Here is a 26,711-nt window from a genome sequence, read left to right on the forward strand (position 1 = left end):
ATCCATCCTCTCCTCCATCCTCTCCTCCGCCCTCCTGCATCAACCTGCTGCTGGTTGCTGGTTGTTGTATAATTTGTCGCTGTGTTGCCGCAGTGGAGGAAACCCCTCTCTCCGCTCTCGTGTTACGTCGCTCTCCCGCCTCTCCTTTTATGGTATGGGGATACCCGCCGTCAGAGCCGGATGCGGCCCATGTTTGGGCAGCTACGAAGCTCGCGGCGGGGGGAATCCCTCGCGCTGGTGCGGACCAATAAGGCCGGGCCGGGAGTTACCTAGGAGACGGAGAGTATAAAACGGGCAGCGAGCGGAGGAGCCCGGCAGCATCTTCAGCCTCAGCAGCACCGAGCGGACTAACGGGACCAGTTACCGACCTGTTCACCGACTGACCGCACCACAGACACCAGTAACAGACCACAGCATGCTGCTGGAGCGCGAGGACAGCTTCATGTCAGAGTTTGAGGACGCGTGCAGCGCCTGGGTGGACAGTGTGGGCTCGAGCCCCAGCGACGGAGTTGAGTCTGACGTGGGATCACCTTTCTGCCAAGGTGAGCGATAATCAATAATCAATATGTTTGATATTTAGTTTATTGATTGGTTAAATGTGCATGTTAATGAAGAGCTGCAGTGATACCAATGACCCATAATGCATCAGGCTGCAGCTGCATGTTCATATTGATCTGTTGGTGTGGAGGCAGCTGATCGCCTCCACACTGAGGAGCAGATTATTATGCAATGACAATAACACCTCCTCCTCCTCTTCCTCCTCCTCTTCCTCAGTCTTCTCTCCGGGAACTGACGCCTCGGACTCTGATTTCTTCTCCGACTTCAGTGACTGCTCCTCGGACACTCTCTCTCCATCCCTCGGCTACACCGGCAGCTTCTTCACGGAGGCACCAGAACCGGTACCGGCCACATCAGCAGCAGCAGCGGCGGCGGGGCTGAGCAGCACCGCGGACGCGATTCTCAACATGATCACAGAGATCGTCGGGATCTGCACCGAGATGGAACAGCAGGGAGACCCCAGCTCTGCAGCGCCCTCCCCGGCTGCAGCCTCCTCCTCGCACCCGCTCTTCGCTCCGGCTCCCATCTCCGAGGTGAGCCTCCCTCCGCTGGCCGCAGCTCAGCAGCTGCCCCCCGCCTCCCTCTCACAGCCGGTGGTGGTGAAGAGCGAGTTTTTGAGCTCCAGCTGCAGCAGCGGGTGTGAGCAATCCTCAGTGGCCGGGAATGATGCTCTGTACCCGGGCAGCGCGGACGCTCTGCTCCCGCTGTCGGTCCTGGAGCAACAGGTGGATGTGGCGGATTTCATCGACTCTCTGCTGAGCTCCGAGGCCGCGCAGAGCGAGCTGAAGGCGGGCTGTGAGGTGAAGCAGGAGCCACTGGAGGATTGGCTGACCGGGGGGGACTCCGGCAGCTACGTCATCAGCAGACCGGGAGTAAAGACGGAGCTCCCCTCCCCTTCCCCCCTCCCTTCCACCCTGGACGCGCACCTGCTTTCCTCCCTCCTGCAGGGCGCGTTCCCGATAGTCAACATCAGCGGCGTGCACGCGCAGGGAGCCCCCAAACCTTCCCGCGGGGGCCGCAGAGCTTCCGGTAAGCCCGCGATCAAGGTGAAGCCCTTCACGTGCACCGTACAGGGGTGCGAGCGCCGCTTCTCGCGCTCCGACGAGCTCAACAGGCACGTGCGCATCCACACGGGACAGAAGCCCTTCCAGTGCACCATTTGCGCGCGCAGCTTCAGCCGCAGCGACCACCTGACCACGCACACGCGTACGCACACCGGGGAGAAGCCCTTCTCGTGCGACGTGTGTGGCAAGAGGTTCGCGCGCAGCGACGAGAGGAAGAGGCACGGGCGCGTGCACGTCAAGCAGCAACTGCGCGCGCAGATGATGGCCGCCTACTCCCTCGCGCTGAACGCACCTGCAGGTGTGTGAGCCGGCGGCGCCGATTGGCCGCTGCGGCTGCTGGGAGTGAATTAACCGTCAACCGGAAAGACGTCGGAGAGACGTTTCCATGTGACGTCACACTGAAAGCGGGAGTTTAAAGGTGTTCAGAGGACTTTAACTCCGGCGTGCAGAGTCCTGGACAGGTGGATTGTGGGTAATGTTGCTGATCCTGGAGCAGCTGGTTCACCTGGAGACCGACAGGGCACTTTGAACTGAGACTGATCTGAGGACAGTGTCCCTGCTGTAAAGGAGCAGTCTGTAAAATATTTCATGCATGAGGACGTGACTGTGAAAAACGTCAGAATGTGGTGATTTAAATCTTTTTATGTCTTTATATCTGACTCTATGTTTGTATCACATGATCTCTATTTTTATAGACGTTTGTCTACCTCTCTACTGTTTTACTATCAGAGTGTGTATATTTATAGAGAAGAAGAAGCTGCCAGGTTTCTATGGCGATTAATGTGCAATGATGATGTCACTTTTCTATGAAATGATTGTAAGTCGACACTGAATGATTTTTATTATATAATTTTCATTCTGATGGTTCAGTGCAGCTTTGAGCTCCAGTGTTGGTATGAAGCACTGATGCATTGTGGGATATGTGTCTGAACTGTAAAGATAAACACACCAGCTCAGTGTGAGCTGAGATCTGAGTAGCACACATGGCTGTGCACGTTAATGTTCTGCATGGAGGCGTCCGCTGCCGCCGCCAACGCTGTCGCCGCTGTCAATAAACAAACAAACAAACAAGCAGAAACGATGAGTCCGGTCTGTTTCCTCTGCTTCATCATCATCATCATCATCATCATCATCATCATCATCGTCGTCATCATCATCCTCGTCTTCATCATCATCATCGTCATCATCATCATCATCATCATCCTCGTCATCATCATCATCATCATCCTCGTCTTCATCATCATCATCATCATCAGTAAGATCCTCATCTTCATCATCATCACCATCATCATCATCGTCGTCTTCATCGTCATCAGTAAGATTCTCGTCTTCATCATCATCGTCATCAGTGTCTTCATCAGTAAGATCCTCATCATAATCATCATCAGTAAGATCCTCGTCTTCATCATCATCATCATCATCATCATCATCATCATCATCATCATCATCATCATCAGTAAGATCCTCGTCTTCATCATCGCTCCACTCGCCGTCACAAAACTCTCTGTACTTCCGGTTCCACTTATCAACAGGCTGCTGTTGCCAGGCAACAAATGGTCCCATTAGTTCTGTCAGTTTAACTGTGTTCAGTTCTCTGAACTGTCAAGGTCACGTTGCCATGGTAACAGCAGCCCAGAGAGACTTCAGAGTTTCATCCAGTTTTATTTTCACACCGAGGACGTAGAAGATAAACATCAGTCAGTTCTTCTTCTATACTTTCATTCTAATCTTTAAAGAAACAAACAGTTTGTTGAGAAAAGATTCAGTGATTTTATCAAACAAACAGGAAGTAGTGAATTTGTTGGGGACTATTTTCAGCAGTGGACTGATCCACATTTGGTGCTCTAGTGATCTCTACAACCAGAAATCTTTATATGAACACAGAATCTGAAGGCAAAGGACAAGATCTTTGTCTCGGAGGTGTTCTGGCTCTGGTTTGCGTTTGTAGTACAGTGGTGTTTACATCGTATATCCACCAAAAGAGCTCCGGGATTTTGTTATATCCATCTAAAAATACCCTAAGACATGTAACAGAATTATTTTGTGACAAAACTTTGGCTTCAGCAATTTGTTTTCACAAAAAAAATGCAGAAAGATCACAAAAATTAAGGATAAGGGTTAAAATGAACTTCACTGTAGACTCAGAAGTCATTTAAAGTAAAAATGTGAAGTTATTATGTGTGTAAAAATGAGTGCTGTGGTTCAAACAAAAGCTGGAGCTGGAGACTATAAAGTAGGTTGTAATCCTGTTTTAATGTACCATCTATAGTTGAAATGAGTTGTTTCCCCTCAGACTTCAGGAAGCTCTGCAGGAACATTTTGCTCAGTTTAGCAGCTGGAAACAAGATTATTAATGATTTCTTACAACTCATAAACAGAAACCAACTCATTTAGAGAACATTAGGCAATAATTTGAACTCTGAAACTGAAACTAAAACAGAACAAATGTCAAAGGGGGACACTGCAGCTGAAGCGTTCGTGTGAAGTGAGGCGAGTATTTCAGCGTAACATGTTTCCTCAATCTCTGGTGACACACTGTGGTCATTTTATTGTTTATTACAGTAAATATGTTAAACTGTCGGTATCGTGGCAGCTCAGTTGGTGGAGCGTGCGCCCCACGTACCGAGGCTGTGAGTCCTTTGCAGCTCTCGTATTGGTGCAGGCGGTGAGATCTCTGATTGTCTGGCATCACAAGACTAGAGTTGAATATTTTTTAAAAAGGTCATATCTATCTTAATCATTCAGTGATCTAATGCACCACCCGGTGAGCACGGCAAGGGGCACAAATCAAACACCCCCAAAATGTTGTGTGACTGCAAAATGCTAAAATGTTCTCGATGGCTCCTGCAGGGTTGACATGTGCGACGTGTGCTGCATTCAGGCCTGCAAAGCTTTTGGTGAAATTTGAGAGCCTCCCTCTTAAAGAGATTTCCATAAAGACAAAGATGTGCGATCATCTGATTCTGTGGATGCTTGTTTCGATGTTGGTGCACCGACTGTTAGCAGAAGGCAGCAAGCGCCTGCAGAGATGAATCTGATCAAGCTGCTGCAAGTCACAGTACAGTGTGAGTCCAGGCCACAAAATATGCGCCAAAACAAGTAACTGCGCAAGAGAGTATGGATTATTATTGTGAAGGGTTGAAGGTGCACAAGAGAGTACAAGTTACGTTTGTGCGCACGAGGAAGGTTGAAGGTGCGCAAGACATCGTTATTGTGTGTGACAGAAGTTAAAGGTGAGCAAGAAAATGAGTTATTATTGAGCGCGAGAGAGAGTTTGGAGGTTCACGAGAGAGCATGAGTTATTGTTCGCACGAAAGAGGTTGGAGGCGCATCAGAGAAAACAAGTCACTACACAAGTCAGTATGAGTTATTGTGCGCATGAGAGCACAAGTCACCAGGCGAGAGAGACTAAATAACTGAAGTGTGCACAAGAATTTTTGAGGATGTGAAAGAGAATGTGTTATTATTCTGTACACAAGTCAGACTGAAGGTGCATGAGAGAGAACAAGTCATTACTGTGCGCAGAAGAGAGCATGAGTTACTACAAGCGACAGGCAGAGATGTTACTGTGTGCGCAGAGAGGATGAGTGAGCTTTTATTGTGAAAGAGACGTTGAAGAACTGCTGGGTTCTTGTGATGTTGAAGTTCTTCAGTTTACTCTTTCTAATTCTAGACCTGTTTCACAAATTTACAATATTCACAGCAGTTATTCACTGAAATTTGTGCGTCATTATACAGATGTTGAACACAGACTTTGTTTCTTGCAGCTGCACATTGAAATATTGTAAAAATTATGTTGTATAATTATCTCTCATGTTAATTTGTGATCAGCAGCAAAGTTTTTCCTAAAAATCCTCACAAATGAGAATTTAGTTCATTCAAAAGAAAGAAAAAAATCTCTGTCATGCCCCCGACTTTGTTTTTCTCTGCTCGCCATCATCAGATTCCTGCGGGGATGATCAGACCTGAACTTCCTGTCTTCAGACTCGTGGCGCCATCCAGTGGTCATCACCGAGAACGACGACCGTTGAGGAAGCAGAGAACATTTACTGAAGTACTGCAGGTATTTTTACTTTACCAAAGTATTTTCATTTTGTGCAGCTTTATACCTCTTCTCCACTACACCTCAGAGACAAATGTAAAGTACTTTTTACTCCACTAGTTACTAGTTACTTTTCAGATTACAATGCTTCCTCCCCTCCTGTCCAGTGAAAACCATGAATCTCCAGATGATGTTGAATATTTGTGAGAAACTGAAGGAAGAACAAATCTGACAAAACAAATAAATGTCTCCAGAAATAAATTAATATGCCATTAAATGCACCAAAAATAATTTATAAAATGTTTATTTACCTTTGTATTAACTCTAATCCAATCTATTTATTTACTTCAGATTTAATTTTCATTTTTAAATTAATTTATTACTGTATTATTTTATGTATAGTCGATCTTTGCATGTTGATCAACCAGCAGGTGAAAATTTGACCCCATGACCCCTGAATAACTGCCCCCTCATTTACATAATGAAGCAGACATGTATGGAGTCAAAGGAGGGACATAAAAGAGAATAAATCCATAAAAGAATCATCAAATAAATGTGGAGATGTAAAGAGAAATAGATAAATTAATACATAAATATGGAAAGTATTAAGTATTTTCATTTTTTACATGTATTTGTTTTATAAAATGCAATTTATTTATTTTTACCTCACCTGCTGAAGCCAGTTGATTAACAGTGTGACCCTTCAAGACAACAGAGGAACAGATTATAGAAAAATAAAGGAATAAAAATAAAGAAATTACATTAGATTTTTAATCTTTTGTTTTTTCCTCTTTAAATTTCCACTTTTATTTTCTTATTCTTCCACAAATATGACTCCATACAACAACAACAACAACAACAACAACAACAACAACAATGGTGACGATGATAATAATAATCTTTCATTTTAATTGTTAATTGTGGCATAAAGTAATATTTCTGTTTTAATTTGCTTTATTGACCTTTGAATTTATTTATATATATGTGTGTGTGTGTGTGTGTGTTTACTGCACAGTAATGAGTACTTTTACACATTACTGATAATACTTTTGCACTGAAGTACTTTTACTGCAGTAAAGTAATCTGAATACTTCATCCTCCTCTGTTAATTTGTACATTAATTAATTAAAATGGGATGTGGCCCCTCCCTCCTCAGCTCCGCCATATCTCCACATCAGGACTGACACGTCACACGGCTCTTACGTCAGCAGCAGCACGAGGCGACGCGGGGAGGGGGCGCGCGGGGCGGCGGTTGGATCATATGAAACACACACGAGCGGCTGCTGCACGAGACGAGACGGTACCGGATCGAACGAGTGGACTGATCGATCAGGACCCGAATGAATTCCTGAGCGGGAAACAGAAACCATGGCAACGGAATTTAGAAGCCAAGTGACTGACGTGACGACAGATTAACGGTCCGTACAGGTGAGAGTTTAGTTATTTAACCGGGACGTGTTTACTGTCTGACAGGTTGGTTAGTTAAATACGTTATTATTATTATTTGTTAGATTAAAATAAATACGCTTTTAGATAGATGTTTCTGCACATGAATTTAATTTTAATTTATTTTTATTCTTTTTCTTTTAAGCAAAACACTAAATTCTCACAAAGAAATAATCCTTTTTTTTTTTTTTTTATCTCCATTAACATGCAGTCAGACATTATTAAGTGATTGTCAGTTTTCTGTAAGTTATACAACAAAGCTGCAGAGGCTGGAAACATTTCCTTAATTGTACACAAATGTAGAATATTTGAATATTTAAAATGAAAAACATAATATAGCCTACACCAACCCCAGCTGCATTGTTTTTCTGTGCAGTGCACACAAAACAACATAATTTAAGAAAATAAATAAAAATGGAGATGTGTGTTTTTGCAAATCAATACTTCGTTAGTAGTCTGATGTGTAGTAAATTAGTGGACACATCTAAGTCATGATCACCAAAACTATAAGTAACATGTTACAATTAAATTGTTTAATCTGTTAAAAAACAGTTTATTATCTCTTTTTTTTTTCTCTGCTGGGAGAAACAGTTTGTTCCTTCAGGTTTGGATTTTGTAAACAAACAGATATATTTTGTTAATTAACTAATTATTGTTACCTTTGATTGGATTTTTTTTGCCATTTCCAATTTTGTGCTAAGCTAACTGACTGCTGGTGGTAGCTTCATATCTAAGGTTTGGTTTTGGCACAAACGACTTGTCAGGTTTTAGGAAGAATCACAGATTAGCTCAGAATTATGACTTCTGTGTAGCTGATGTTAGCGGTTGGTCTGTGTTGGTTGTTACTCGTGACTTCTAACCAATCAGAGAGCACTGTGGGCGGGACATTGAGCCAGACTACAGAGTGTAGAAGTGTATTATACTGTACTCTGTATAATTATCTATAATATGTACTAAAGTATAATACTGTATATTATTTGAAGTATGCTGTTATTGTTATTATTATTGTTGATATAATATAATTTTATTGTTATAATTATTAAGATATTTACTATAACATTAATCTGGTGGTGACTACAGACTGACAGGCTGCTGCATCAAAGCCAAGAGCATAAATAATGTTAAAAAAAAACACACACACACACACACACACACACACACACACACACACACACACACACAGGTTTAATGTGGAGACGTTTCTTTCTTCCTGCTCATCCGCCCGTATTTTAAATTCCTCTACATGGGAGTGACCAGAGGACACACACTCAGACTGCACACGCCCAGTGCATCATCAGCAAGTGTGTGTTTTCATATTTCTGTCCTATGTCTCACACACACACACACACACACACACACACACACACACACACACATAGAGTCAGCGGGCTGGAAGATTCACGCTTCAGTTAGCGATTAGCTTCACTGAAACACACACACGTCCTACTAATGTCAAATCCTACAGGCGTGTGTATGTGTGTGTGTGTGTGTGTGTGTGTGTGTGTGTGTGTGTGTGTGTGTGTGTGTGTATTCATGAAGTGTGACAGTGTTACTCACACACACACACACACACGTTTTGCTGAAGCTTTGCTGTTTTTAATCTACAGCATTCAGTCTCATTAAATCTTTATCTGCACAAAATCAATTATGTAGCACACACACACACACACACACACACACACACACACACACACACACACACACACACACACACTGACCCAGTTTTTACTCAGGTTTATTCATTCTTGAGGAGAGTGTGTGAAGTGTGTGTGTGTGTGTTGTTTTCTGAGCTGCTCCTCTTTTATCTTGCAGGTCTGCAGCTCCCTGCTGAACCATGTCTTCCTCCTCTTCCTCTGCTTCCCCCTCCTCCTCCTCCTCCTTGTCCTCCTCCTCCCAGCTGCCCTACTTTTGTCCTCGCTGTGGTGACGAGTTCCGTTTCTCGTCTGTACCTGAGCTCCGGGCTCACCTGGTCAGCCGACACACCTACGAGACCCTGCTGGTTCTGTCACAGGTAACTCAGAACTAAAGATTTCTTCATTGATCAATCTGTTGATTATTTCCTTGATGAAGGTCGGGGTCGATGGAGAAAAGCAAAAAATGTAGCCTAATGTTCTGTGAACGTTTTAGCTAGCTACCAAAAAATGCAGCCCACTGTTTCACTTTTAAGCAAGCTAACAAAACTTTTTAGCTCAATAGCAAACAATACAGCCCAATGTTCTGTTAACTTTTTAGTGAGCTAGCAAAAATGCATCCTAACGTTCTGTAAACATTTTAGCTAGTTATCAAAAAATGTAGCCCAATGTTATGTTTTTAGCAAGCTAACAAATAATGTAACATTTTGTTAACTTTTTAGCGAACTACCAAGCAATGTAGAATTTCTTAAAAAACTAGCAAACAATGCAATCCAGTGTTTTACTAACTTTTTAGTTAGCCAGCAAAAAATGTGGCCTAACATTCTGTAAACTTTATAGTTAATTAGCAAACAATGTAACTTTTTAGCTAGCTTTCACTTTCACGTCATTTGTATTAATATAACATGACCACACAAAATATCATGACAGAGTGCTGTATTGATTTTTTCCCCGCTGCTCCCACATGTCAGGCTCGGGTCAGAAGCTCCAGGCCCGGTGCTCTCCTCCCACTCCCCAGCCGAGCTGTATCCCACAGAGAAAGCTCCTCTCTGGGCCTGGAAACCAGCAGCCTTCCCCTGCCGCTGGCCTGCCTGGACCTGGCCTCGTCGGCCGCCTCCCTCCAGCTGCTCAGGGAAATGTTCCGTCCGTCAGATCACGCTCTCCCGCCTCCTGCAGGACTTCCAGAAGAGCCCTCCACCGCGCTCGTCCTGCCCAGCTCACTGGAGCCTTTTCCTGGGCAGAAACTTGGCGAGGTGGGGGTCCAGCTGGGCCTGGAGTTCGGGCTGACGGTGGGGATCGGGCTGGAGGAGAGGCTGGGGCTCGGCCTGGACCGGAAAATCGCCCGTACATTCGCGGAGGTGGAGGAGAGGGTGAACCGCCGTGTGGGTCGCCTGAAGTTGGAGCTACAGAGGAGGGAGGCGGAGCTAGACCGAGAGAGGCGAGAGGCTGAGCTACTGAAGAGTGAAAAACAGGAAGTGGAGGAGAGAGCGGCGTACCTGTCCAGACAGGTGGGTGGAGCTGAAAAAATCTCTTTCTGTTACATCAGAATTTAAAATGTGACCCAGTTTTATTTTTTTAAACAGACACTTGAGGAGGTGTAACTTTTCAAATGTCTGCATTTTGTAGCCCAAAGTTTTGTTAACGTTTTAGCAAACAGCTAAACTCAGCTTGATTTATTCAGCACCTTTCATACACATGAATTACACCCCCCCTCTTTTATACTTGGTATGTCCCAACAATTTAATTTTAAAATGATTTTATTTGGGTAAGCAAGCATCTCCATATTGATTAAAACTTTATTTAATTTCAGTTGACATCAGTAAACTGTTAATTGTGTAATTGAGCTCTGCTGAACTTTTAAAACCTGGATTTACTGGTTTTGAACCTTGTTTTGCTAAACTCTGATCAGAACTGATGTTAGAATAAATGAATCTTTGTCGGTGTGACCCAGTTTCTGTGATCTGATTTTGAATGTTTTAATTAGTGGTGTTTTTTTTTTTTGTAAATCCATCAGGTCTCTGCTGCCGTGGAGATGATGGAGCGATTAAAGAAAGATCTGCAAGGAAAAGAGAAAGAACTGAACGAACGACAACAGTCAGTATCTGTCTGAACCTCTGAATCTACAGTGTTTCATTTTTACTATTTTTGATAATTTAACTGATTATATTTTATTATTTAATATTATTTCGGTATGCAAACTACAGATTTCCCACTGTGAGCCAGAGCAACTGTACAACTGTGTGGTTATTCTAATAGTTTAATATAATTGACTAAATGTAGATAAACAGGGGAGGAAATGAGGCCTGTAGGAAGCAGCAGTGTTTGTTCAGTAACTGGATGAAATCATGTAAAGATTTTGTGCTTTAGGCCTTAAAATAAATACCAGAGTTCTTTCCAGGGTCAGTGAAATACTCATCTGTTGTAGAGCTGCTGGGAAATGTGGTCCGACCTCAGAGAAACACTAACATTATAATTAGATCACACAGTGCATCTGTTGTGTAATAAGATGGATGAAATTAATGATTTTGTTTTTAAATATATTAGAACCATCAGATGGTCCAACAGTTAGAGAACAGATGTTTCCTCCAGTTTTAATTCAACAGTTTCATGTCTTCATCCTGCAGCGTGAACTCGGCTCACAACGTGCTGAACACAGAAACACAACGAGATTCACAGACGGAGAAACGTCACGTTCAGTCTGCATCACTGCACACACACACACACACACACACACACACACGCACACACACGCACACACACGCACACACACACACACACACACACCCTCAGGCTGCTGAGCCTCACTGTCATCTTACATCGTCATCACAGTAAACACACTCACTGTGTGCGTGTGTGCGTGTGTGTGTGTGTGTGTGTGCGTGTGTGCAGCTTCATGTATCTGAACATCATTAATTTTAATGATATTTTCTCTCTGTACATGTTTTTTTTTTATCTGATTTTTTTATTTTCTTAATTATCTCCATCCACTGTAAATTTTACGACGGACAAATCGTATAATCACAGAGGCTTTTATAAGAGATGTTATTTTATTTTTTATATATGAAAGTTGATTTAGCTGAGGCTGTTTGTCTTCATACGTGTGTTTTGCAGGGAGATGGTGGACATCGAGTGTTTTCTGAGGGAGACGGCAGAGAAAGAGGCGAAGGCCAAATCCAGACTGCAGGTGAATCTAAACATCTATTTTCTATTTAATTCTGTTTCTGGGGAATCTTTCTGATTTTTAATTTTTTTAATGTATCTGTGTGAAGGTGCATGTTGACGGTGAAAGTAGCTCAGCTCAGTCAGAAGTTGTGATTTATAAAGTCGCTGTGAACCTCGTCGGCGTCTCTCAGCAGTCATGTGACCGTGTTTGATTTCAGGTGTTTATTGAGACGTTGTTGGAACGAGCCGACCGAGCAGAGAGACAGTTACTGCTGCTCAGCTCACACACACACCACAACGACAAATACACACACACAGACGGGTACGCTGACCCGTACGCACTCGCAGAGGGATACACACCTGCACCCGGCCGAGGAGGACGCAGTCTGGACGGCAGCACCGATGACATCATCTCCAACAAGATGCAGGGAACCATCGGCAACCGGGTGAGAAAAAAAACCTCAAATATCTGAAGCATTAAAAAGCATTAAGTTCATGTTTGATCTTCCTCCTTTCTTCTCTTGTTCTTCCTCTTCCTCCTCTCCCTCGTCCAGAGGAGTTACAGCGTTTCAGGCTCCTGCAGACTGGGAGAGCAGCTGTACAGCCACCATCACTACAGGTACCTGAACACATCACCTATTCTACTGTGCGCTAAAACCCGGAAGAGTTCTCTTTTCTTTCTAAATGTGTCCTCTGTGTGTCTCCCAGCGGTCTCTCTGGACATATGCGGACCTTGTCTCTGGGTTCAGGGGGGTGGGACAGTGAGTCCAGGTTGGTCCACCTCCAGCCCCACCACTACGCTGCACCGTGGACTCGACGGGAGAGAGGCGGAGGAGACGGGAGGAGACTGTGGTGCGTTATCACCACAGTAAATAAGCTGCTAAAACTATCTGTCCATCAGGAAACTCTGTAATTAAGTTATGAATGTGTGTTTTTGTGCAGTGAGGCCCACAGAAACACCTCAGTCTGCTCCGCCTCCTGTGTTTCCAGGGTCAGCGAGAGAGAACGTGGGAGAACGTGGAGCAAAAGAAACCGTCGCCACCACAGCACCGAGGAGGAGGACGAAGAGGAGGAGGAGGAGGAGGAAGAGGAGGGGTTCTGGAGCAGCGCTGAGATGAGGAGACTCATCTTCACCAGGACACACACACCTGGTTCAGGTAAAGTGTATCTTTGTCACTTCCTGTGGCTCTTCACAATAAAAGCCTGGATTTTTTTCTTGTTGATGACCTCCTTCCACTCCTGCAGAAGCCCCCTCATCCATTCGCTCCACTCCCTCCCGTCGTCATGGCGACAGACAGCTGGGGGCGGACAAGCTGAGGATGAGGGCGGGTCTTTTCTGCGTGTTTCCGTATTTGGACGTGCGCTCCCTGCTGTGTGCGGCCGAGGTCTGCTCTGATTGGCGGTTTGTTGCCAGGCACCCAGCGGTTTGGACACGCCTCCGGTTGGAGAACGCCAGGGTGTCGACCGAGGTGAGGAAGACTTCATCATCGTCTTCAGTTTTTATCAATCAAACAGGAGGATGTAATGGATTTGTTGGGGACTATTTTCTGTGGTGGATTAATCCACGTTTTGTGTTTCTTTCTGTGTGTTTCTGTGTGTGTTTCTGTGTGTGTTTCTGTGTGTTTGTGTGTGTTTCTGTGTGTGTTTCTGTGTGTGTTTGTGTGTTTCTGTGTGTGTTTCTGTGTGTGTTTCTGTGTGTGTTTCTGTGTGTTTCTGTGTGTTTGTGTGTGTTTCTGTGTGTTTCTGTGTGTGTTTCTGTGTGTGTTTGTGTGTTTCTGTGTGTGTGTTTCTGTGTGTGTTTCTGTGTGTAGTTCCTGACCACTCTGTCTCAGTGGTGTACTCAGACTCAGTCTGCGGTTCTCAACAACCTGAAGCCTCGAAGCCGACGAGCTGACGAGACTCGAGAGGATTACCACAAGAACACTCGGTACGTTTGCCTGTGTATACATGTGAGGACCTTCATTAATGCATTTCCTTGTCACTGACCCCAAACCCCAACTATAACCCTAAACCTGATTCTAACTTTAGAGCCAAGTCTTAACCTTCAGACAACCCTTTGAAGTTGAGAAAAGGCTAAAATGTCCTGACAGTGCTGAGGACATTTATTGCTATCTTTGTCCTCACAAAGATAGCAATACAAGCCCGTACACACAGACTCAGCTCTGAGGGATTAACGCTCAGACGAGCAGCACACTGCGAGAAATTTAAAAGCTTTTCTTATCTTCTTTTAAAATGAAAAAAAAAAACATGCATGTTTCCATGGTAACGACATCTCATTTCAGTCCAGCTGTCATCCGATTGGTCAGAACAGAGCAGATAACTTCACGACTGACGGAGAGAACATCAACATGTGTGTCCATCATGGGTAATGTGGTTGACCTGTGTGTGTGTGTGTGTGTGTGTGTGTGTGTGTGTGTGTGTGTGTGTGTGTGTGTCAGGGGCAGTGTGGAGCCGGGGGTGGAGGCTCTGCTGCGGTCAGCAGGGGGCAGTCTGCTCCACCTGTCTGTCTCTCAGTGTCCTCACATCCTCACAGACAGAACGCTGTGGCTCGCCAGCTGCTACTGCAGGAACCTGCAGACACTTACATACAGGTGAGCCACCTGTCTGTCTATTTACCTGTCTGTTCACCTGTCAGACTGTTTACCTGTCTGTCTGTCTGTAGGAGTTCATCAGATCCTCTCGGTCAGGAGGTTCTCTGGGCCCTGGGTGCAGGCTGCAGGAACATCAGCAGCCTGCAGGTGGCGCCAGCTTACCCCTGGTCAGTACACACACACACTCACACACACACACACACACACACAAACACACCCTCACACACACACACACACTCTGACTCCTTGTCACTCTCTCTCTCTCTTCCTTCTCACAATGAATCACAGCCAACAACCCACTCGTTTTGGAAACCGTTGCCTGCAGACTATTGGTCGATGCTGGCCACACCTCCGCTCACTCAGTGTGGGCGGGGCCGGCTGCGGGACTCAGGGATTGGTCGCTTTGGGTGAGTCACAGCTTGAAAAAAAAAAACCCACACAATTACTTTAATTATTCAGTTATATGAAGCTTTCAGTTACGATCCCTCAGGTTTCAGTTTTGGTTGGTTTGGAGACACCTGCGGTCACCATGGCAACCGCAGGTGTGGTTTAACACCACATCAATGGTTGTGTATCTGTTTACAGTGTAGCCAAACAAACTGACTGTTTTACTAAAGAAGTCAGTCAATAATATTTATAGTCACATAACAAAATGCTGGCGTATATATGAATAAAAGTATTAGCATCCCTGATAATGGTCTGCTGTGTGTGTGTGTGTGTGTGTGTGTGCGTGTGTGTGTGTGTGTGTGTGTGTGTGTGTGTGTGTGCAGTGCGTAGCTGTACTCAGCTGCAGGTTTTGGAGTTGGAGCGTATTACTGACCTCGGCCTGCAGGCGGCGACAGAGCTGTGTAAACCTGGACTGAGGAGTCTGGAGACGCTGATCCTGACACACACACCTGTCAGCGGTCAGGCCATCCTGCACTTCCACAGTGAGTCACACACACACACACACACACACACACACACACACACACACACACACACACACACACTCAGTCCTACACACACTTTTATTATTGTAATTATTATATGATGTAAATGATTAATGACTCTGTGTGTGTGTGTGTGTGTGCACGTGCAGGTGTGTGTGAGAACATCAAGTCCATTGTGGTCGAGGTCTCTGTGTCAGATTACTTTGAAGAACCCGACACTCAGGAAGCTCAACATCTGTTTGGAGAAATTCTCGGCACACTGAAGGTCAGTCTGAGAAACCGACCAATCACAACACAGACGGGTTCATTCCAGTCCCTTCTGATTGGCCGACACACGTCTGTTAAAACCACATAAGAAGACATTATTATTACAGGGTTCCTGTGTGTTTTTTTTTCTCAGGTTCTTCAGAAGCGTCCTGGACTGTGTGACGTCTTGCAGGTTAAAGCCGAAGGATTCTGCTGACCTCAACACTCAAACACACACACGCACGCACACACACACACGCACGCACGCACGCACGCACACACACACACACACACACACACACACAGTCTATGTGTGAGGACCTTCTTTAACATTCTTCATTTCTTGCCCAAAACTTGAGGAGTTTGTAAGATGCATTCTGGGTAAAAACGTGAAACGTGGACACACATTGTTCTCACTGAGTTTTAAGGTGGAACTAAACGGTAGAAAGAAAAAAAAAAACTCCAACACAGTGAAGAGAGTCGAGACGGTCCTGAATCCCTTAAATCAACCCTTTACACAAACTGTATTTCACTTTGTGTCACAAACTCATTTATTTGTCTTTTTTTTTGTGTGAAGAAAATCCCATATTCTCCCTGATCACAAACCCTAGATTTCCCTCAGTACAAACCTTTATTCTTTTAAAATACTTTTTATTCAACTGTTAAATTCTTTTCTTACTCTATTTTTTTACAAAAACACCTTAAAATAACCACATTCTCCTTAAAAAAAACAGCCCTTGTTTATAGCTTTACTGTTACTTCCCTTCTCCTCGAGCTCCAGCCAACATTAGCAATAAGGATGTTCAGAAAATCCTTATATTCTACCTTAAAAAGCCATATTTTTTGTATTCGCAGGACGTCATAGAAAACTTTTATTTTTACCTTAAAGTTCAAAGGAACCCTGAAATCTGTCAGCTTTACATTTAAAATAAGCACAAGCACACGTATGCACAAATATATTTGCACAAGATACACTGACTCCCACACCAAAGACATCAATCAGTCAATCGATCGATCGATCAATCAGTCGGATGTGTTGGAGTTGGTGAATGAAAACGTGAATCCATCATGTGTCTTTATAGAATTACCAGGTGCTACATGTGTCATTTTACCATCAATAAATTGTTTTCTGGACAGTTTTGTCGTCCTCAGTGTCGTTAATGAAGCTGGACAGACGGGTGGCGCCGTTCTGTTTCTGAGGGTGGAGGAACAACCGAGGCAGCTAACGGTACTGTTATCTAACAGGAGCTTAACAGTAAAGTAGCTATCGGTAGTGTCTGCTAACTTTAGCTAACTCGGTGAGAAAAGTATCTCTGGTTGCTAGGTAACAGACATGAAGGATGACAGGTGACACTGGATCGAGTATTCAGGATTTCTGAACCTAAGATAAAACATGATTCCTAAAGTTTTTGCCAAACTGGTAAAAATCCAGACACTCTTTCTTTCGTAACTTGAGACTAAAGACAAAAATTATCTGATCATGTGACTGTAAACATATTTATTTCAGTTAGATGGTTTAATGTTGAGCTCTGCAGAGATTAACTGATTATTGGAGCCTCGAGTGGCCGTGTGTGTGTGTGTGTGTGTGTTTGTAATAAAACAGCAGAGATAAACTCCTGCAGGACGAAGGTGAAGTTCGAAGGTCGTCCTGAGCGGCGTGCGTTTGTACCTGTGGGAGTGGGTGAACAAACGACCTTTGACCTCGACGACAGAGAGCGAGGGAGAGAGCGTTTGATGACGAGTGACAGTGTGTAAACAATGTGTGTGTTTTAACAGGAGTTAAAGGGAAAGTGTGTGTATTTGTTGTGTGTGTGTGTGTGTGTGTGTGTTGTGGTCGCCATGGTTCTCCTCAGACGGACGGTGCTGCTTCGATACCTGCTGCTGTCGGCCATGTTGGCTCTGCTCCTCTTCGTCAGCGCCTTCTGGCTACGTGAGTTTCCTCTGTCACTGTCGGCCATGTTGGCTCCACCTCCCTCCCTCTCATTGGTTCAGACAGTTACTATGAAGTTATTATTACACAGTGACAGCAGTTATAACAGCAGCGGCCTTATGAAGGTTCAGATCAGTCAGAAATCATTAATACTGTGAGGAAGACTCAGACTAAGATTAACTTAATCTAAGATTAGGATTTGGTAGCCTAATGTCTGCTGTCGGAACCGAATAACTATAAAAGAAATAAGAAAAACCATGAACTTTTAGCTGTTCTGTATTCCTTAAAATGTAACATTTTAACTAGCTAGCTAAAAAGTTTACAATATATAAACATTGTTTGATAACTAGTTTAAAAAAAATGAACAAAACAAGCATCTTTAGCTTAAATATTTAAGTTTAAGTGTAACATTTCTGAATTTTATGCTTGTTCAAAGTTTGGTGCAACATAATTAAAAGTTAAACTATAATTAAAAAGTTTTGTTGATGCAGCCCAGCCTGAGTGTAAAGTTTAAAAATGCTAAGTTTTATTTCTCTCTTCAGCTCAGGGTGGAGTCACAGACTGCAGCAGCCCCTGGCAGCCATGTTTGAGTTTTTACCACCAAATGGTATGACTAACACACACACACACACACACACACATATTTATATGTCTATGTTTGTGAGAACACTCAAATTCTAACCAAACTCTAAAAGCTCCAGAAAACTTTACCTTGAACAAAATGTCCTCCCTACAGAATATTAACTGTAATGAGGTTAAGGTACAACAACAATACGTTTAATTTTTTTTTGTCTTTCAGCCTGAGCCTCCATTGGCTCCTGCAGACTGGGTGGAGCCTGACGGAGCCACGCCCCTCCTCCAGGAGTGTCCTGGCCAGTCGTTTCAGGCCCGGCGTCTGCTGCAGTATTTGAAGTCCAGCCTGACTGACGCTGATGACGTCCTGCTGGAACCGTACCTGCAGGGCTGGGACCAGCTGCTCAAGTACACACACACACACACACACACACACACACACACACACACACACACACACACAAAATCCTTCCTTTTAAATCAACAGTTTAACATTTTGGGGTGTTTACATGTCTGCAAACTAAAAATGAAGCAGTCGGTTAGCTTAGCTTAGCATAACATTAAGACTGTAAGCAGGGGGAAACAGCTAGCCTGGCTCTGTTGAACAGTTTGACGGGGAGCTACACCGTATCCTCTTGGTCCTGAACCAGTAACTTCCTGGAATCTCTACTGGTTGCCAGGCAACTGCTTAGAGCCACTAAACAGTCCAGCACATAACCCATCATAAAATGATGATTTATCATTTTTAAACTTAAAGACACAATATTCAAGTTCTGCCACTAGGGGTCTCTGTCACATTAAAGCAACAACAAAATACACAGTTTGATGAGGTTGTAGAGTAGCAAGGGATCATGGGAGCTTGTTTAGTCAAATAAATTCTCCCCCTGCAAAGTGCCGCTGGTAGGGTTACATGTTCCCCCATTTTAGAAATGTTGGTCTAAAACTGTCCAAAGTTCAAATTGTTAAATTGTCATTTGAAAAAAAGACAAAGTAAGGTCAGACTTGCTAAACTCTGCTAGCTTAGCTTAGCTTACATACTCGTTTGTAATTTTAAAGAGTGTTTTCATTTTGATGTTAACAATAAAAGAGTCAATCAATTAAAGCTAACATTAGCTTAAACTCTGATAACACCTGTAACTCCACAAACAAATGAGGTGACAGTAAAACACTGCTTAGCCTCAGAGTTAGCGCTCTATTTGTACTAGATAGGAAGCTAGTTAGCGAGACATGCTAACGTTATTTTATTTCATAATTAGCTGATTAATTTCTGACTTTTCTCTTTTAGTTTCATGGAGTCTCTCGGGACGATGGTCAGTTTTTTTTCTCAGAAGGTGAAGGAAAAGGTTGTACTGATACGAGAGCTGTCACTCAAACACAGCACAGAGCCTCATGGGAAACGTGGTCTGCCTGATCAGTCTGGACTACAAACCCCAGCATCATTTGGACTAAAGCGCGGGGTGAGGCTGAAAAGACTGACAAAAACATGGCTGCATGAATTTATCTGATTTGCTGCTGATCTTCTTCATTTTCCTCTCGAGGCATATCGCTCTGTTCGCTCCATGGTGGAGGCGGAGCTTAAGGAGGGCGTGGTCGACTTCTCCCGGCGCACAGACTCGGGGTGCAGGACGCTGCTGCGGCTGCATCGATCCCTGCTGTGGCTGAAGCTCATGTTGGAGGGTCTGAGTGAAGGACCAGATGCAGACGGACGATACAAAACACCTGGAGAGCTGAGCAGGTAACCTGAGCACTGACAGGCGGTGGTGTGTTCAAGGACCAATCATACTGTCAGACAACAGAGAATAAAGCTAACAGCTCACATCTCATAACTTTAATAAAATAACTTCTGATAGATTTATCCATTTTGCCCGCCTCTTAAGGAAACCCCCGTCTGTTTTTGTCCTTCCTCTCTCAGAGACGCCTACAAGGTGGCGTTGGCGCCCCACCACCCCTGGTTTCTCCGTCAGGCCGCTGAGTTTGTCTTCCTTGCCCTCCCGGACCGACAGTACTTCCTGCAGCTGGTGTGCGTACGCAGCCAGCAGGAGGCCACGCCCATCCTGCACGTCATCATTCGCGCCCTGACGCTCGTGCACACACAGACTCAGAGAATCCTCACCGAACACAACATGCTGGAGCTGCCCTGACCGACGCGCGAACGGTATGTATAAAACACAGGGTTCTTACGGTTCTGTGGAGAACTCAAGGAACAGACCAGAAAAAGTTTTTCACAGAATGTTGTTTATTTTGGTCACGTATATGTAGCATAGCAAACAAGCAGGCTCACATTGTTTTACAGTGTAGTACAGTATGTCGGCGGTTTGCTTTTTATTTTTCTGCAGAAGTAAAAATGTAAAAATGAAGATTTTTGTTGATAGCAGTTGAATAATATCAGCCCAGGAAAAAGCATGCACTTTAAGGCACCATATGCTGCATTCAGGACCACGTGGGATTTGGAAGTGTTCTGATGTCACGTTCACTGAGGTACCAAAACATTTACAAAATAAATCAGGAACTATTACAGAGCGTTTAAACACACAGGAGGTGATTTCTGCCGCCATCGAAACGGTAACAAAAGATTTTCAGGATGTCAAACCACGGTCGTGTCTAAATTTTAGCCAAAGACTCGTGAAAGATCTCGCAAGAATGATCAATTTAACCCGAACCATGATGTTTCTTCAAACCTAAAAAAGTGTTTCTTTTATCCCTAAACCTACACAGATGTTAACAGCTGTTGTCACATTATAAAATGTAATCAGAAGAAGAAAAAACGTGTTCAAAGCTCGCAAGACATTACAAAGCCTTGGGTTTCCCTTCTAGATACGACCATCTAAATCACGTTTACGGCCGAGGTAACATTAAAGTTTTATTCATGATGGGTTCAGTTCCCGAGTTCCTTCCCGTGTTTCCCAGAAAGATGTAGGAATGAACTAATGAAATGCACCGTTAGCTTGAATGAAGTTACGGTTTTAGGAACAGGATATCGGTACTGGAAACGCCTCCAACACAGCCTGAAATGCTGGATCCAGTATTTAATTTAATATATTTATTATTATTTATAGGATTCTGCTACTTCCCTGCTGCATCCAGTATGTTTTTTAGTTTTAGTTTTTAGTTTTCCTACACCAGGCCATAATACAGCAATCATATAAAAATAATAAGCTACGTTTTTTTCTTTTTCAACACACTGGTGTCGGATTGTTACTCGGAATCGGCGGATACCAAAGTTCAGGAATCAGAAAAGATATCATGAAAGAAAAAATGGTTTTGGAACGTCTCCAGCTAGAAACATTTGAAGTAATGCAAATACACGACTCAACCGTATGAAATATTCACGGTACAATAACTGTTTGAGAAAATATCACGGTTTCACAGAACAAATTATCTAGGGATGTAACGATTACAAAAATTCAAAGTATGATCAAAAGTCCACAGTAAAATCTCTTTTATTAAATGACAAATCTATTTTTGTGTAAATAAAATTTGTTTGTCCTTTAAATTTAAATTTCAAGTGCTGCTTTCCTTATTTAATTAAACAAAATAAAGTTAAAGTAGAAGCCGTGACCTCACGCAAAAATTTTGTCATATAATTGTCTTTGGCAACAAATTTTTTTCATTTTGTCTGTACAGGTGCAAAACTAAACCGCTGCAACCTTAAACTCAGAAAAATACATAACGTGTCTGATCGTAGACGTTTTAACAGGGAAATGTTACGTATTATACCTTTAAAGGTTGATTAAGTTGAATTAAACTTCTCCGTTTGAGGAATGTTCCATTTCCCACTTGCCCTGAACGCAACACTAAAAACAGCTGGTTTTATGGCAACAGGAGAAGAAACACGTTAAACTAATGAACACTGCAAAAAAAAGTCAAGTTAGAAAAAGTGAATAATGTCACTGTACAGTTCAGACTGAATCGTCACGTTCTACACATCAAAGTTTACATGAGCTGAAAGCAGGAAGTACAACAGGAAGTACAACAGGAAGTACAACACGACGTGACGATACGTCCATCGAAGAGTGAAAGAATCTGTCCAGTTCAAACAAAAAACTCAAATCAGATTCATTTTCTCCAAAAACAGAAACCACAGATCAGGATCGATGATAAAACTGATCACTGCAGAACAGCCGAGTCTTTTTCTTTCTACGTCACAATAATGAAGGTTTTAAAGGCTGAAACTGAGGATTTATATCAGTTTAAGTTTTTTAACTCATCGTTTAGTCGTGTTGTTTGGTCCAAAGCTTAAAAAAAAAAAATAAAAAGTATTTTCTTTAAATTTCAGATGATGAACCAGAAAAAAAAAGTCTGACTGACCATAGCAAATAATCAATTTAAAAAAAAAAAATGTTAATTTTCAGTAAATTAAACGATTGTTTCATTAATTTTCTTGCTTTCTCTTTCAATCAAAAAGCGTTTTTAAAACACTGATGCCAAAAACAAACAGTTTTAAATAAATTCTGATAAAGTTATTGATCAGTTGTTCCAGCAATCTGCATCAAGAAAAAAAAGATGACTATCATTTGACATCTTTCTGTATCAAAATTCAGGTGTTCAATTATTAAAACTGTTCATGATTATCTTTCTGTTTATAGACTGATTGTGCTGAAATTTTTAAATACTGATGACAAAAAGTTAGTTTTTTTTTTACATATCAAAACTTTTGTGTTTTTTCTGCGACTGCTCTGTAGCGCTTCATGCCGTGATCCCGAGCGCGAGAACGTCACGTGTGCAAATAACGGGGGAATGATGCATTCACAGTTTTTGCATTACTGAGATAATCAACGCCATAATTCTGTTACGTAATGTTTCCGTTATCTGTGAGGCAAAAACAAATGTGTTTGTTTATTTAAATCGCCGTTCGTAAAACGTAGGATCGAACCTCGTTAGCTTCTTTCTGAGCGTCTGGTCATTTTAGAAACTGAAATTCATCGCAGTAAAACCGACATCATGTTCATCGGCTTCACGCCGACTTTCCCGTATGATTCAGAAATGAAACTAAAATGGACTCTGACAGACTCGGACTCCGTCATCGATCGTATGATTTGAAAAGAAAATAACTGCACTTCTTTCAATGTGACTCCAAATCAATACTGAAGTGTATCAATACACCGGACAAAAAGGACACGCCTCTTTTTATTGGACGACTTCTTTTTCACTTTAATACCAAAATTCCATAATTTTTTTAAATACCTTCAACGCAGTGTCGGCAGCATTACTTTTAAAAGTAACTTGTTACATGACGAGAGAAGTTATCTACTTAGAAAAGTAACTTCTGTGCTTCTAAAACCCACGCCGTGATTCCTGGCGTCCAGAACGTTTCAACAAACGGTAAAACAAACGGTAACGTAAGAAGCGTTTATTTGAAAATGATTACTGGAATGTGTTGTGTTACTGGTTACTATAAAAAAGTAATACGAGTACTCGAACGTGTCACTCTGCATCACGTTACCTCAAACGCTGCATCCGTGTCACGTGACCGACCTGCTGGTCTCTGTTCACGGGTCAGAATGTAAAACTAGTTTTATCAAACAAAAAACAGTGTCAGGAGAGTAAAGTGCATGAAAATACTGCGAAATCTGTAAATACGTTTTGTTGTTGTTGTTTATTTGTGTGCAGTTTCTTTTTTTGTTCCACTTCAGTATAAAATTTAAATCTGTGTTAACACTTTCATTTGACTTTTTTCTTAAAGGTCTGACCTGCGAACGCCGCGGACGTTCTTCAGCCTTTGCTGCCGTGACGGCTTGATTCCACGCGTTACGGCGGCGTCGCGTCCACCAGAGCCGATCGCCGTCACTCCACACCCCGCACCTGATTCCACCTGCGGCACCGCGTCTCTTTTTGACGGGTTCCACGTCAGGCTGCACAGAACAGACCGAGCCGCAGGAAGTTGAACACAGAAAAGGAAGCAGAGATGATCTGGTCAATTTTCAAAATAAAAGACCCTGCGATCATAAAAAAGAAAGAAAAATCAAGGAAACAGACCGAGTAAATAAAATCAGGTGGACGAAACGCTGCAGTTGAGACAAACGGATCAGAACCGTAACGCAGACACGCCGAGCTCAGTGGAATCAACTAATTAGTGTTCAGGAAAAACCCTGCAACGCCAAAACAATACCAAACAAATAATCAATTGATTTTCTGTTGATCGACAAATCAATCCAGTTTCAGTTTCATGTCATTTGACTCGTTTCAGTATCGTCACTGATGATTCCTAAATTTCAGTACAGATACCAAAATAAAAATGATCAATAAATCAAACAAAAACGTTCCTTTTAACAAAAAAAGCCAAAGTTCTGAAATGAATTAAATCAGCGACTGAGAACGAAAACAGAAACGTTTCAGTCGACGTCACTGAATATAAAGAGGAATAAATAAAATGAATGAATGAAATAAAATGTGGAGATATGAAGACAAATAAAATATAAAAGAATTATTAGCATTTAATTTTTACATTTATTTATTTCTGTCTTTATATCTTTTTAAAAATAGTTTTTTAACACAAAAATTTGTTTTTTTCTGTACATTTAAATTAATTTATTTTTAACGTTCATTCATTTATTTTCATCCTTTTATTTTCTATTTTATTCTGTTCCCTTTTTCTTTTCTTTGAAAATAAAAATTGTACAGAAAAATGCAGTAACTTCTATGCAAAAAATATTAATTTTAAAAAAATATATAAACACATATCTAAATAAATGAATAAAAATTAAAATGCTTATTATTCTTTTATATTTAATTTGTCTTCATATTTCCACACGTCTTTATTCTTTTATTTGTTTCTCTTTATATTTCTATTTTTTTTCTTACTTTTTATGACCCTCTCGTGACTCCGTACCAACGACCTCGATCGTCTCGTTTCAGACCGTACCGGCTGACGGACTCGGTTTCAGGACGCGGGTTCGTTCAGGAACTGGTTTTCGTGGCTCTGGTGACTCTTCATGTGTGTTTTCAGACAGTGGCTCTGTGTGAAGGCTTTGTCGCACACCGTGCACTGGTACGGCCTCTCGCCGTTGTGCGTCCTCATGTGGACTGTCAGGTGCTCCTGGCGCGAACACGCCTTCCCACAAACCCCACACACGAACAGTTTGATGCCCAGGTGGCTCCTCACGTGGTTGTTCAGGTGAGTCTTACGTTTGAAGAAGCGTCCGCACTCCGAGCAACCGTAAGGCGCCTCGCCCGTGTGCACGCGCATGTGCGCCTTGAGCTCGCCGTTGGATATGAAGCCTTTGCTGCACATGATGCAGATGAACGGCCGGTCGTTGCTGTGCGTCCTCATGTGCGCCGTCAGGCCGCAGTTTGAGAGGAACGTCTTGCAGCAGATGTCGCAGAGGTACGGACGGTCCCTCGCCGTGTGGATCTTCTCGTGTGACTTTAACGTGCCAGGAAGTTTGAAACGCTTCCCGCAAACCTCGCAGCCGTAGCGTCTCTCTCCGGAGTGCGTCGCTTTGTGGCGCGTTAAAGAGCGCATGTCGTAGAAGGACTTCCCGCAGACGTTGCAGTGGTACGCGTCCCTGCCCGTGTGCACCCGGCTGTGCGCTTTGAGCTGCGCCTTCAAACCGAACGCCTTCGGGCAAACGTCACACTTGTGCGGTTTGTCGGCCACGTGGACCCAGCGGTGGATGCTGAGGCTCGACATGTGAGCGAAGGTCTTGTTGCAGACGTCGCATTTGAACGGTCGTTCTCCGGTGTGCAGCGTCGTGTGGCAGTTCAGGCCGGTGACGGTGAGGAACGACTTCCCGCAGTACGAGCAGTCATGAGTTTTCTGATAGTTTCTAAGATGTGACTTTAACTCCTCCACAGATTCAAACTGCTCGCCGCACACTCCGCAGACGCACGGCGCCTCGTCCACGTGGCTCCAGGCGTGTTTGATCAGACTGCCCAGGATCCTGTACCAAACTCCGCACACCTTACACGGCATCTTACTTCCCCCCGTCAGCCTCCCCTCCACCGACGACGCCTTGGCCTCCCGCTTCCTCTTCAGCTTCGACGGCTGCAGCCCAGGACGCGGTTTCCAGTCGTCGTCTCTGTCCGTCGCCTCGCCGTCATCGCTGGACTCCTCGGCAGCGTCTTCATAATCAGCTTCCTGCGTCTTCGCGTCCTGCTGCTGAGACGTGGAGCTGCTGGACAGGACGTGTGTCCTGTGACCTTCGACCTGTTGGACTGAACCACTGTGGAGAAAAAATGATGTTTGTAGTGAAACTGCAGCAGATTTTCAACCTTCAGTTTTGTTTATTGTGAGTAAAACTGAATGTAAACATTTAATATATTTTATTTTGGCAAACAAACTGTGTTTATTGTGTGACGTCTGATAAAATATCAGTTTCACAGTATTACAGTTATTATTATTATTATTAGGGATGCACCGATCTGAAAATTCTGACCGATATGGATATCCGATATTAATATTGCTGTTATAGCCGATAACCGATATTTACCGATATCGATATATATGTATATACATATATATATATATATGTATATTTACATTTTTGAGATGATAAAATTTTGTAGACTGAAAATCATGCAAATTGAATGTCTTCCT

The 26,711-nt window shown here is 43.2% G+C and overlaps 4 protein-coding genes across 7 annotated transcripts in view; 3 read left to right on the forward strand and 1 right to left on the reverse strand.

Moving 5' to 3' along the window:
* Positions 1-185: 185 nt before the first annotated feature.
* Positions 186-2,692, forward strand: LOC146305171 (uncharacterized). Its single transcript, XM_084712054.1, has 2 exons — positions 186-542; positions 775-2,692. Exons 1-2 carry the CDS (start codon positions 416-418, stop codon positions 1,926-1,928), a joined length of 1,281 nt encoding a protein of 426 aa, XP_084568180.1. The 5' UTR covers positions 186-415; the 3' UTR covers positions 1,929-2,692.
* A 2,871-nt stretch (positions 2,693-5,563) lies between these two features.
* LOC146305172 (F-box only protein 41-like) lies at positions 5,564-15,946 on the forward strand. Of its 4 annotated transcripts, none has more exons than XM_084712006.1 (18): positions 5,564-5,685; positions 6,821-7,092; positions 8,923-9,121; positions 9,713-10,249; positions 10,756-10,835; positions 11,853-11,925; positions 12,122-12,349; positions 12,458-12,522; positions 12,612-12,755; positions 12,846-13,060; positions 13,149-13,372; positions 13,715-13,830; positions 14,342-14,494; positions 14,566-14,661; positions 14,783-14,901; positions 15,265-15,423; positions 15,576-15,691; positions 15,827-15,946. In XM_084712006.1, exons 3-18 carry the CDS (start codon positions 8,945-8,947, stop codon positions 15,887-15,889), a joined length of 2,565 nt encoding a protein of 854 aa, XP_084568132.1. In that variant the 5' UTR covers positions 5,564-5,685; positions 6,821-7,092; positions 8,923-8,944; the 3' UTR covers positions 15,890-15,946. The 4 variants fall into 4 exon arrangements, with proteins under 4 accessions (XP_084568132.1, XP_084568134.1, XP_084568133.1 ...); XM_084712008.1 differs by having other exon boundaries at positions 12,894-13,060; XM_084712007.1 differs by having other exon boundaries at positions 6,821-7,082.
* A 1,205-nt stretch (positions 15,947-17,151) lies between these two features.
* LOC146305173 (ceramide-1-phosphate transfer protein-like) lies at positions 17,152-26,098 on the forward strand. Its single transcript, XM_084712091.1, has 7 exons — positions 17,152-17,602; positions 18,145-18,209; positions 18,402-18,583; positions 19,461-19,632; positions 19,714-19,910; positions 20,088-20,330; positions 25,970-26,098. Exons 1-6 carry the CDS (start codon positions 17,512-17,514, stop codon positions 20,314-20,316), a joined length of 936 nt encoding a protein of 311 aa, XP_084568217.1. The 5' UTR covers positions 17,152-17,511; the 3' UTR covers positions 20,317-20,330; positions 25,970-26,098.
* LOC146305174 (uncharacterized) overlaps positions 24,665-26,711 on the reverse strand; it is a 34,043-nt gene continuing 31,996 nt past the window's right edge. Inside the window, exon 10 of the mRNA XM_084711998.1 lies at positions 24,665-26,337. Within this exon, the coding sequence (XP_084568124.1) occupies positions 25,056-26,337 (1,282 nt within the window). The 3' untranslated portion in view covers positions 24,665-25,055. The remainder of the gene's footprint in view (positions 26,338-26,711) is intronic.

The sequence above is a fragment of the Lutjanus erythropterus genome, chromosome 23 (genome assembly GCF_056507025.1).
Source record: "Lutjanus erythropterus isolate fLutEry1 chromosome 23, fLutEry1.hap2, whole genome shotgun sequence".
NCBI lineage: Eukaryota > Metazoa > Chordata > Actinopteri > Lutjaniformes > Lutjanidae > Lutjanus > Lutjanus erythropterus.

Bases quoted from the DNA above. Each gene is read 5' to 3' on its own strand.
- LOC146305171 (XM_084712054.1), top strand. From the start codon at position 416: ATGCTGCTGGAGCGCGAGGACAGCTTCATGTCAGAGTTTGAGGACGCG. The intron at 543-774 runs GTGAGCGATAAT...CCTCTTCCTCAG, and splicing joins GGGATCACCTTTCTGCCAAG to TCTTCTCTCCGGGAACTGAC.
- LOC146305173 (XM_084712091.1), top strand. From the start codon at position 17,512: ATGGTTCTCCTCAGACGGACGGTGCTGCTTCGATACCTGCTGCTGTCG. The intron at 18,210-18,401 runs GTATGACTAACA...TTTGTCTTTCAG, and splicing joins TGAGTTTTTACCACCAAATG to CCTGAGCCTCCATTGGCTCC. The intron at 18,584-19,460 runs GTACACACACAC...TTTCTCTTTTAG, and splicing joins GGCTGGGACCAGCTGCTCAA to TTTCATGGAGTCTCTCGGGA.
- LOC146305172 (XM_084712006.1), top strand. From the start codon at position 8,945: ATGTCTTCCTCCTCTTCCTCTGCTTCCCCCTCCTCCTCCTCCTCCTTG. The intron at 11,926-12,121 runs GTGAATCTAAAC...GTTTGATTTCAG, and splicing joins AGGCCAAATCCAGACTGCAG to GTGTTTATTGAGACGTTGTT. The intron at 14,495-14,565 runs GTGAGCCACCTG...GTCTGTCTGTAG, and splicing joins CTGCAGACACTTACATACAG to GAGTTCATCAGATCCTCTCG.